The sequence below is a fragment of the Mirounga angustirostris genome, unplaced genomic scaffold (assembly GCF_029215605.1).
Source record: "Mirounga angustirostris isolate CCGP_5_RB_7025 unplaced genomic scaffold, mMirAng1.0.hap1 SCAF_5, whole genome shotgun sequence".
Lineage (NCBI taxonomy): Eukaryota > Metazoa > Chordata > Mammalia > Carnivora > Phocidae > Mirounga > Mirounga angustirostris.
The window spans coordinates 7,680,768-7,692,971 of record NW_026991713.1 but is presented as its reverse complement, the minus strand read 5'-3'; the positions used below and the strand labels follow the sequence as shown (position 1 = coordinate 7,692,971).

At 40.7% G+C, this 12,204-nt stretch overlaps 1 protein-coding gene across 2 annotated transcripts in view; it reads left to right on the top strand.

Annotated features, from left to right (window-relative positions):
* EP300 (E1A binding protein p300) overlaps positions 1–12,204 on the top strand; it is an 84,613-nt gene that overhangs the window by 59,711 nt on the left and 12,698 nt on the right. For both annotated transcript variants that reach the window (XM_064590566.1, XM_045872462.3), the window contains 8 exons: positions 4–183; positions 391–535; positions 2,791–2,909; positions 4,298–4,537; positions 5,392–5,480; positions 7,469–7,549; positions 9,574–9,630; positions 11,349–11,426. In XM_064590566.1, the coding sequence (XP_064446636.1) occupies positions 4–183; positions 391–535; positions 2,791–2,909; positions 4,298–4,537; positions 5,392–5,480; positions 7,469–7,549; positions 9,574–9,630; positions 11,349–11,426 (989 nt within the window). The remainder of the gene's footprint in view (positions 1–3; positions 184–390; positions 536–2,790; positions 2,910–4,297; positions 4,538–5,391; positions 5,481–7,468; positions 7,550–9,573; positions 9,631–11,348; positions 11,427–12,204) is intronic.

Sequence of the window (12,204 nt, the reverse complement as noted above, 5' to 3'; positions counted from 1 at the left end):
CAGCTTTCCCAACCAGCTGTAAGCATCGAAGGGCAGGTATCAAACCCACCATCCACTAGTAGCACAGAAGTGAATTCTCAGACCATTCCTGAGAAGCAGCCTTCACAGGAAGTGAAAATGGAGGCAAAGATGGAAGTGGATCCACCAGAACCAGCCGATACTCAGCCAGAGGATATTCCAGAGGTGAGAGCAGGGCGAGGACTGCCGTTGGTTAGGGCCTCAGTCTGGGAATCCAACTTAGCATTCTGATAATTAGGTCTCATTTCACTGATTTCCGCATGAGAAATGGTCTTTGGATAGGTCTCCAGGACAGGGTAAATAAGATAATGATCTTGTTGCTTCCTGGTGGCGAGTCTTTGGAATACTAAAAATATTTACCTTGTCTTTCAGACTAAAGCAGAAGACTGTAAAATGGAACCTACAGAAACAGAAGAGAGAGGCACTGAATTAAAAACTGAAACAAAAGAGGAGGAAGACCAGCCAAGTACTTCAGCTACCCAGTCATCTCCAGCCCCAGGACAGTCAAAGAAGAAGAGTAGGTCTCTTAGGCTCTCTGTTCCTAGAGGCAGGGAAAAAAACCGGAGACTTTGAGTAGAATGGGATCAAGCTTCTTGGGTTTCTGAAATTGATTTTAGTGTGATTTCATTAAGCTTAGAGCCCTTTTGGCCTGGTATCTGGGTTATTACTAATGTTGGGGAAGACTTTTTCTTTTCTTTTCTTTTTTTTTTAAAGATTTTATTTATTTATTTTGACAGAGAGACAGAGGGAACACAAGCAGGGGAAGTGGGAGGGGGAGAAGCAGGCTTCCTGCCGAGCAGGGAGCCCGACGTGGGGCTCGATCCCAGGACCCTGGGATCATGACCTGAGCCGAAGGCAGACGCTTAACGACTGAGCCACCCAGGCGCTCCCAGGGAAGACTTTTTCTTTTCTATAGGTGCATTTCCTTCCTGCAGTCATTGGGTCAGTCACACCCATCATTTCTTCAGGGTTGGGTGTTTAATAACTTCTCAAAATTTTTTTTTCAGAGGAGAAAAATTGTTACATATCCTTGACTGAAATGCAGGAAATAATAGCAGTGATAATAGTACCGTTTATTGTTAACCTCCTGGGCACCAGGCATTGTGCCACCTGCATTGTCTCGTCTAAAAACTTTACAACAACTCTGAGTTATTGATCCCTGTTTTACAGGCAGGGAAAACCTGAGGCTCAGCAAGGTTAAGTAGCTTGCCCCAGCTTACTCAGCTGGTAAGTGAACCCAGGCAGGCTGATTCAGAGTCTCTGCTCCCAACCAACTCTTAAATATTAATGAGTCAAGCCGAGCAAGCAGCTCTGTTTAATATAGAGTGTTACTCTCTCTAGTTAATTCTCACAAAAATTGACTTACTAACTACTTTAGGACTAGAACTTCTCATGGCTCTTAGTGATCCCTTCTATGGCAGAGGTAGGACTTTTCTCAAGCGAGGAGTCTGCTGGCTCCTAAAGATGGTATAAAGGTGTTCCGTTAATATAATGCAGTTTAACATGTTGGGGTTAAAACAATTATTTAAATAAGGTTTATATAACTGAGATGTTATTTTAATAGAGGCTGTAAGAAACCCAATCTTCCTGTTAGGAATCTGTCTTTAAAACATCTAATTTCACAAGTTTGTTCAAATTTTGTTTCTTTTGAGTACAAACAGATATGAAAAACAAAGTATCCTCTCCCTTCTGTTTGTTCATTTTTTTCATGGTCGCCCCCACCATGAAGTGAAAAATATCTAAAGTACTAACAAATATCCCCTCCTGAAGATAAAAATTAATTTGTGAATAGAAGAAACAAGGCCTCTGCTGAGAGTATTTTAAAGTTCAATACTAGACCCTTAATGAATAGCTTCTTAAGTAATAGCTTAAATTAATTCCATTTGAATCACACCAGCAAATCTTTCCTGACCTTTAGGAAACATTAAGAACATACTGGGATGAAATTTTATCAACTCAGTCCATTGGCAATAACAATTTAGTTCTCTCTTTATTTAGACTTAAATCTAACATTTGCCATTAAGATAATAAATACGTCCTCCTCAGCTCTAAAACACCAAGCTAAATTTAATGAGGGACTCTTCCTTCAGGGGTTCAGATTCCTTTAGTGTTGACAATACCAGGTCTAATTTCTGACTTTTGTTAAATACTGTTATCATTAATGAGGACTTCTTTCTATTCTTGTTTGACAGCATCCCTTGCCTCTCCCCATTGCTAGTATCTCTGGGAATGTTTTTTTGACAAGTCTGTTCATAAATTTTTGGAATGCTTAGGATTCTGTTTCTACTTGGTCAAGACTATCTTTTGTTTTTTTTTTTAAAGATTTTATTTATTTATTTGATAGAGAGAGACACAGCGAGAGAGGGAACACAAGCAGAGGGAGTGGAAGAGGGAGAAGCAGGCTTCCCGTGGAGCAGGGAGCCCGGTGCGGGGCTCGATCCCAGGACCCTGGGATCATGACCTGAGCCGAAGGCAGACGCTTAACGACTGAGCCACTCAGGCGCCCCTGGTCAAGACTATCTTAACTGAATTTCTGACTGAAAAATTAGCTGAGCCATGAAGGGTGTTTAAAGCTGACTAGACATGGTGTTTTAAAGGTGCTATCTGATGCAGACCAGGAATTAGAAATAGGAAGTGTGTCCTAAGTGATACCTTCATGGAGATAATGTAGGCAGATTTGTGTTTTGTGGTTTGTGAGATATTTTCATAGCTTCAGCTCAAGCGTTTTTTTCTTTTGCTTCATTGATAACTAATTTTAAATGTGCTCTTAAGTTTTCAAACCAGAAGAGTTACGACAGGCACTGATGCCAACTTTGGAGGCACTTTACCGACAGGATCCAGAATCCCTTCCCTTTCGTCAACCTGTGGACCCTCAACTTCTTGGAATCCCTGTAAGTGTGTGGTGGTACTTTTGATTTTTTTTAATATGTTAACAGCTTTATTCAGATATAATTCACATATTATACGAGACACCCATTTAAACTGTACAATTCAATTATTTCTGTGTATTAATAGGATTGTGCAACTGTCACTAGTCAATTTTGGATCATTTTCACCACCCCCAAGAAGAAACCCCATGTCCATAAGCAGTCACTCCCATTTCCTTCCCCCATCCAACCACTAGTCTACTTCTGTCTCTATGGATTTGTTTGTTCTGGACATTTCATTAAATGGAATTAAATAGTATGTGTTGTTTTTTATGACTGACTTCATTCAGGGTTCATCCATATTATAGCATGAACTTATACTTTGTTCCTTTTTGTGTCCCAGCAATATCTCTCTGTATGGCTATATCACATTTTGTTTACCCATTCGTGAGTTAGTAGACATTTTGAGTTGTTTACACTTTTTGGCTATTGAGGGTAGTGCTGCTGTGAACATTCATATACAAAATTTTGTGTGGGTGTTTTTGTTTTTTGGGGGTATATACCAAGGAGTTTGATTACTGGGTCATACGTTTAGGATTTTGATTACTGGGTCATAATGTTTATTTCGTAGAAAAGATAGACCAAATTAGCTTCATCTGCTTCTAAAGTTGCCTTTCTACACCAGGCTGCTGGCAGGCTTCACTTGAAGCTTCTAAGTGGTATTGGATAAGGCAGTGGAGTGCTTACAGAGGCAAACTCCATTAGGAACTTCTTTTTTCCTATATTTTTCTGTGGTCTTAGATCACTGATGTTCACTGGGCTTAGTTTTCTGATCAGTAGGCCCTTTTTAGTACTAAAATGTTAAGGTTGTTTGACTTACTGGTCATTAAATGTATGGCACATATACTATGGTAAAGTATCTGGAGTTGTTTCAGTAGATCATCAGCCTACTTTCCAGCCTACTGTGGAAAGTCTACATAGTAGCTCTCTTATTTCTGCTGTCTGAGCTGCTTCATATCTCTGTAGACTAGTAATTTAAAGAAGTGATGGGGATGGCTGACTGGCTCAGTCGGTTGAGTAGCCGACTCTTGATTTCAGCTCAGGTCATGATCCCAGGGTCCTGGAATCCAGCCCTGTGTGTCAGGCTCCATGCTCAGCGGGGAATCTGCTTGAGGATTCTCTCTCCCTCTTCCCCTCCCCCCAGTTGACACACTCGCTCATGTGCTGTCTCTCTCTAAATTGAATAAATCTTTAAAAAAAAAGTGATGGCCATCAGTCAATTTCTTGGACGTAACAGGTCAAAGACTCAATTTTTCTGGAAAACTCTCATGATGATAATAGGACACACCATCTACCTTAAAACATACTGAGACTTTGAGGTAATGTTTCTCGGTGTCACTTAACCTTTCTAGGATTACTTTGATATTGTGAAGAGCCCCATGGACCTTTCTACCATCAAGAGGAAGTTAGACACTGGACAGTATCAGGAGCCCTGGCAGTATGTGGATGACATTTGGCTTATGTTCAACAATGCCTGGTTGTATAATCGGAAAACATCTCGGGTATACAAATACTGCTCCAAGCTGTCTGAAGTCTTTGAACAAGAAATTGACCCAGTAATGCAAAGCCTTGGATATTGTTGTGGCAGAAAGGTAAGAAATTTTTGCATGGACAAGGATTACTAAAAACTTGACTAATTAGAATCCTGCATCATCAGATTGTAAACTTACCTGGAGTAGGACTTTGGATCTTTTTCACCTGTGGGTGCACAGTGCCTGGCATGTGCTGGTTTTCCCATGCATACCAATTCACATGGAGCTCATCTTATCCTGTTGAGTTTTTTGCTGAGTGGTTGAAGGACATGACTGCTAAGCTTACCTCAGAGTGGTGAGCTAATAAATTACTGTAGTCCCTCCTTATCTGTGGGTTTCCTTCCCCTGGTTTCCGCCAACCACGGTCCAGAAACAGATGCTCCACCTTCTGACACACTAGCAAGAGGTCAGTAGTGGCCTTTGTTGTGCTACATTGGAATACCTACATCATTGACTTCACTTCATCTCATCACCTAGGCATCATAGCATCACAAGAGGGTGGGTACAGTACAGTAAGATATTTTGAGAGAGACCACAATCACATAACTTTGTTTATAGTATGTTGTTATTGTTGTTCTATTTTATTATTCGTTATTAATCTCTTAACTGTGCTTAATTTATAAGTTAACTTTATTATAGGTATGTATGTATAGGAAAGAACATATTACATATAGGGTTTGGTACTATTCACGATCTTAGGCATCCACTAGTGTGGTCTTTGCCTGTGGATAAGTGGGACTGCTACAGTATACTAGAATGGTTTTAGTTCCGTGTGTGCTCTTGGAAACTGAATTAGCCCATTATATAAATGAGAACTTAAGAATTCAGTGACTTTCGTTTCTGATCTGCCATTATGAATATTCTAGCTTGTCTTTCAGGCCTGTGTACTATTTAACAAATGGTTTCTGTTGCAGTTGGAGTTCTCTCCACAGACACTCTGTTGCTATGGCAAACAGTTATGCACAATCCCTCGTGATGCCACTTACTACAGTTACCAGAACAGGTAAGCTCGGCTGTGTGTGGACCATGGTCCACGTATCCGTGTGTCCAGGGACTGCATGCGGATGGACCAGCACACATACATTCATGGTTCATGTGTACCTTGCTTGAAAACAACTGTACAGCACAAGTTCTGGTCTTAGCATTCTGCCTTTGTTTGAAGAATCAGTACAGTTTTCTAGCAGAAAGTAGCCTTGTGTCAGTTGTCTGGCTCCTTATTTTTATAAGGCAGGAGCCCAAGTCCTTGAGAGGTTAAACAACTTTTTGTGAGTTGGTGGCATAGATGGGACTCCATCCCAGCCCCCACTTCTCATTGCCCTTTCTTTTCACAGCTTACCACGTAGCCTGAGGCAAACTGAGAAAATTTTTAAACGAATTAGTCTTTTCTTGTCCCTGAAATTGCTGCAGTCTATCTCCTTCCCAAAAACTCTCCAGAAAACTTTTAGCCAGAAATTTGTTAGCCAGCTGTTATCTTTTGGGAAATGTTTCCTTTTTGTGTGCAGCCTATCACTAAGTTGTTCTTCTCAGAGCATATGAAAACAGAGGATTTCAGAGTTTTTTCCTTTGCCTCTGTTAAGCAAATAAAAAGGAGCATCTCCAAAAAATAGGTCTGTACCAGTGGATGGTAGAGTTCTAATAAATTAGGGATCTCTGCCTTATTTTCTCTTGGCCAAACAACGGCTTTAATCACACAGATGGCATTCATTAATCTATCTTAAGCATGATCTGTCTCCTATTTTCAGTCATCAGCCTATAATATAACTTGTGTAGGATGTTTATTTGGGGCTCTGAGACAGTCATAACAAGGCTGGGCAGTTAATATTCTTTAATAAAACCAAGCCCATGGTGGTGGTTCTTGCTGAACTTGTGTGCTACAGTTGCATTTCTAGCTTTGAAAAAGTCACTTAAACTTTTTGTTTTGTTTACAAAAAGTTAGGTGCACTCTCCTAATGCTTTGTTGTAATCATTAGAATCCACAGTTTTTCACTGTTAATACCTAGGTAAACTGAATCAAGTTGTTAAAAGCACTTACGTTTAAAAAAAAAAAAAAACAGCTTGCATGAAACTTTGCTCATGCTGCAGTCTTGACATACCGTTTTTTGGATTTTTAACATCGGTGTGCAGTGTTTGTAATCTTTGTACCTAAGGAACATGGAATCATGTGCCTGCTCGCACCACTGCCTTTCTTTTTGCCTTTTCAGCTATGTCAGTTGATGGCTACAATCAGTATTTAAGCACTTGTGCAGATTTTTTCATTGAAAACAAAAACAAAAAAATTTTAACTGATGTGGCTTCCTTGGGATCAAAAAGAAATTTTGTGGGTTTTTTTTTTTCAATTCAGGGTTGTTTTTAGGTGATTGCTTCCTGGTTCTGTATCCATAGTGGATTTTTATTTGTTACTTATTTTGTTGTGGAAATGGAGAGAAGTGTGTTGATTGCTATGTTTCAGTAATAGAGTAGCAATTCTTTTCTCTCCAGTATATTTATCCTCCCTCCTTTTGATTATTTGCATCAAGTAGCATTAATTACTAAAATGAAAGAATGTAGGTCTGTGTAAGTGAAACTTTTTTGTTTTATTTGCTGAAATCATTTGCTACTTGTGATCCCATTTGAGATATTTAATGCTAATCTGTGCTTTGCCTTGGCTTTCTGCTTTGTGTTGTCTTGTCTTGCTTTTATGTTTTTTGTTGTCCTGCAATCCCTCATTTCTTCGTTTGTTTTGTGTTTTTTTTTCTCCCTCATGCTTGTCGTTGTCTGCACTTGGCTTTGATTGCAAAAAACAAAAAACAAAAAAACAAAAAACAAACCAAAAAAAACCCAAACTGTGGGGCCCATAAATCTGCATCATTGAATGTCCTTGTCGCCGTTGATGACCTGCTCTCTGCTCCCGTCCCCCTCCTTGGCCTGCTGTGATTGGTGGCTTCGTTGCTTGGCTTGGGCTGTGTTGTGTGAACGGAACAGTTCACCCCAGTATGGCCTTCTTGCCGACAGGTATCATTTCTGTGAGAAGTGTTTCAATGAAATCCAAGGGGAGAGCGTTTCTTTGGGGGATGACCCTTCCCAGCCTCAAACGTAAGTAACTGCATTATTTTGGAAAGTGCTGTCTTGGTTTGTTGTCAAGTGATTATCCTTAAGCTGCTAGGTGGTCTTGGGTTACACGGCCAGTATAGTAGCCATTAGCCACAGTTGGCTATTTACAAATTAATTAAAGGAAATAAAGTTAAAAATTCACATTTCAAATGCTCGGTAGACATCTTTGGGTAGTGGCTGCCATGTTGGCAGAGAACATTTCTGTCACAGCAGAAAGTTTTGTCAACACTGATCTGGGAAATACATCAACACTGGACTGGATGTTCATTTTAGATACTACTTCTGTAAGGAAACAGCTTCTCTCCTAAAAATTGACAGGCTGTAGTTCAAGGGGACTTCGTTATTAACTTTTAAGTTGAAGGGGAATTGAACAAATAACTCCCTTACAGCTTCTCATGTAGGTTATCAATCCTAAATCACTATAATCATTGAGAATCATTCATTTCACATTACGGGTTTAGGCACTTACTAGAGTGGCCTAGAAAGAAGAAAGAGACTTGGTTGGGCTTCTGCAGTCTCTCAAGCTCTTACCGTGTGTGGTGAATGCCAGGACAAATTTTCAAACATAGCCTAAATCGGCTAATAGCTCTGCCGACCGCTAAGATGTAGTTAGACACTGAGTTTCAAGTGTGTACTGTTTTAGGAAGAAAGAACTATTTGGCGCGCTTTTAATATTCTTCAGTTCCTTCTTTCCTGGTTTAACCTATAATAAACAGAAGCAGTTCAGAACATTCCAAAAAGCGTGGAATTGTTACACTACTAGTAAAAAAAATAGGGCTTCTGAGGAAAAACTGGTTAATTTTTCCTTCAGTCACCCTTGAACTACAGTATAATATAATGAGTTGGGTGCTAGTCTGGGGAGTAGATGCTGGGTCCCCTTGAACCTTAAGGAGATTTTCTGACCCTTGGCTAAATAAATCAGGCTGACTAGCTCTAACTAGGTTCCTTCTATGGCAGGAAAGGAAGGTAGCCTTAACATTGGTACGGCTGAGCGGCTTCCCATAATATCTAAACCATAGGACAGTGAATCTCTTAGACTAAAGGGCATAGAAACCCCTTTCCAATTCTATAGGTCTATAGTGGGCCTGAGAGTCTGCATTACTGATAAGCTCCTGGTCCTTCTATGCCTCTGGTCTTCAGAACAGTCTTTGAGAAGCAAGGACTTTGGCCATTTAGAGAATAATCTCTAGGCTAATCCGAGTAGGAGAGAGTTTAAATGTGGAGATGTCCTCATTTTTGTGAGGAGGAATCACAGTAATCAAAGTTGGGCCTCCTGAAGTTTATTCTAGGTAGAGAAGGTTAAGACGTTAGCTTCTGTAAGGCTGTGAGCAATGTGGTGTGCTAGATTTGGGGATAGGCCATGTGAAAGTTTTAAAGTGAATATTATAAAGAATTTTTACCCTTTAAAATTACTTTTCTGGGTAACGATAAGTAACGTGAAATATGTATTTTTAATATTGAGATTTTTTTAATAATATAAAATGTTTGACTAGACTGCCCTGAGAAGTGAATATTAATTTTAAATAGGGGTTTAGCTCCTTACATCCATCCATTTCTCATAGCTCACTAACATTAAAATATTAAAAGGTGTAAATACTGGGGGCACCTGGCTGTCTCAGTCAAGAGATTTGACCCTCGGGGTGGTGAGTTCAAGCCCCACATTGGGTGTAGAGATTACTTAAAAATAAAATCTTTAAAAAAGAAAAAAGGTATAAAAACCTAATACTAAGAGTAGTAGACAAGATTTTGTAAGTTCCTGGGTTCTCCATTTCCGCTAAGAGGAAATAGATTTATTATAAAGTCCTTTCCAAAAATGTAGGCATTCCTTTATGTAAATGTACATTTTTTGGGAGCCCAGAATGTACCTGTTTAATGTATCTTCAGTATCTTCTTAGAAGATTTAAATAATCCACTTTTACAAGATTTGTTCCTTTGGTTAGAATAGTAGTCAGATTGCTCATCTTTCCATATTGCATTTTCTCATTGTGTCCCTCTTTTCTCCTTAGTACAATAAATAAAGAACAATTTTCCAAGAGAAAAAATGACACACTGGATCCTGAACTGTAAGTAGTTCTGCTTGAATAGTCCATATACTTTGATATTCCCTCTTCCTTTCATTCTCTTTGTTTGCATAGCCAGTGCGATCTGAGGATAAATCTACACAACATATGTGCAACATGCATGGTAGAAATTTGGAAGTCTGCGTTACAGTTAATATTCATTTACGTTTCACTAAATCCCCCAAATAGTTTGGGCCGAAGTGAAGCTCCAGCCTACTTCTGCTGAGTGTCATGTGTTCCGTTCCTGTTGTCCTGTGCATTTTCTTTCTTTCTTTCTTTCTTTTTTTTTTTTTTAAGATTTTACTTATTATAGAGCGAGAAAACACAAGCAGGGGGAGTGGCAGGCAGAGGGAGAAGCAGGCTCCTCGCTGAGCAAGGAGCCCGGTGCGGGACTTGATCCCAGGACTCTGGGATCATGACCTGAGCCAAAGGCAGATGCTTAACCGACTGAGCCACCCAGGCATCCCTGTCCTGTGCATTTTCTTTTATTTATTCATTCAAGACACAGAGATAGAGAGAGAGAGCATGAGCAGGGGGAGAAGCAGAGGGAGAAGCAGGCTCCCCACTGAACCGGGAGCCGGACGTGGGGCTCGATCCCAAGACCCTGGGATCACGACCTGAGCTGAAGGCAGATGCTTAACCATCCTAGCCACCCAGGCACCCTGTCCTGTGCATTTTCAAACATCTTCATACTCCCCTACTTTGTAGTGAGGCCACTCAGAGAGTACTGAACCGTGCTAGTACTCTGGGCACTCCTAGAATGGGTAGGATGGCATTAGACTTGGTTATAGATTTTATTTACTTGTCAGAGAGAGAGAGAGAGAGAGAGAGAGAGCGCGCACACAAGCAAGGGGAGTGGCAGGCTGAGGGAGAAGCAGCCTCCCCAATGAGCAAGGAGCCCGATGTGGGACTCGATCCCAGGACCTGGGATCATGACCTGAGCCGAAGGCAGACACTTAACTGAGCCACCCAGGCATCCAGATGGCATCAGACTGCTTTGGAAGTGATCTTTCACTTTTCACTGCCTACCCGCAGTCACATTTAAAATTGTCACATCCAGGGGCACCTGGCTGTCTCAGTAGGTAGAACATGTGACTCTTGATCTCAGGGTTGTAAGTTTGAGCCCCATGTTAGGTGTAGAAATTACTTAAAATCTTTTAAAAATAGGGGCGCCTGGGTGGCTCAGTTGGTTAAGCGACTGCCTTCGGCTCAGGTCATGATCCTGGAGTCCCAGGATCGAATCCCGCATCGGGCTCCCTGCTCGGCAGGGAGTCTGCTTCTCCCTCTGACCCGCCTCCCTCTCATGCTCTCTCTCATTCTCTCTCTCTCGAATAAATAAATAAAATCTTTAAAAAAAAAAAATCTTTTAAAAATAAAATTTTTGATGTGCCTGGGCGATGCAGTTGGTTAAGCGTCTGACTCTTGGTTTCAGCTCAGGTCATCATCTTGGGGTCATGTGATTGGGCTCCACACTCAGCAGGGAGTCTGCTTAAGTTCTGTGTCGTGCACTCTCAAATAAAAATAAAATTGTAACATTCAGTGACTTAATTGCTTTTGAATTTTCCTCTGCCTGTAATACTGAAGAGCTTTTTAAAAACAATTCAATTCTTTGGATGTGATCTTGGCTGTCTTAAATTGTCCGGAATCAGGGGAAATGTTGGAAAGTTTTGATTTGGTTAAAGTTTTGGTTCTAATCTTGACTTTTTGACTTTTCATTCCAGGTTTGTTGAATGTACAGAGTGTGGAAGAAAGATGCATCAGATCTGTGTCCTTCATCATGAAATCATCTGGCCATCTGGGTGAGACATTACTATTTTTTCTAGACTTTTTCTTTGTGAATTATAGCAAGTTTTTGTCTTTGCAATGATTGTATCATATTTTCAAAGTTACTGTCTCTAAAATTAGTTTTGAATTGAGAGAGATAACTAAAATTCACTTTTAGGGGCACCTGGGTGGCTCAGTCTGTTAAGCATCTGTCTTCGGCTCAGGTCATGATCCTGGGGTCCTGGGATCGAGCCCCATGTCAGGCTCCCTTTTTATTGGGGGTCTTCTCCTCCTCCCTCTGCCACTCCCCCTGCTTATATGCGCTCACATTCTTTCTCTCTCTGTGTGTCAAATAAAATCTTTTTTAAAATTTCTAAAATTCACTTTTATTTATTTATTTTTTTTTTTTAAAGAGTTTATTTATTTATTCATGAGAGACAGAGAGAGAGAGGCAGAGGGAGAAGCAGGCTCCCAAGGAGCAGGGAGCCCGATGCGGGACTCGATCCCAGGACCCCGGGATCATGACCAGAGCCGAAGGCAGACGCTCAACCATCTGAGCCACCCAGGCGCCCCTAAAATTCACTTTTAAAACATTAAGCTAGAATCCCAAAATACAGATCTTTCTGTTAATTTGCATGCCTTGTTTTAATCCATATACAAATATTTTATTCTGCTGGTTTTTAAAATTATTTTGTTGGGGCACCTGGGTGCCTCAGTAGTTAAGCATCTGCCTTTGGCTCAGGTCATGATCCCAGGGTACTGGGATCGAGCGCTGCATCACGCTTCCCTGCTCAGTGGGAAGCCTCCTTCTCC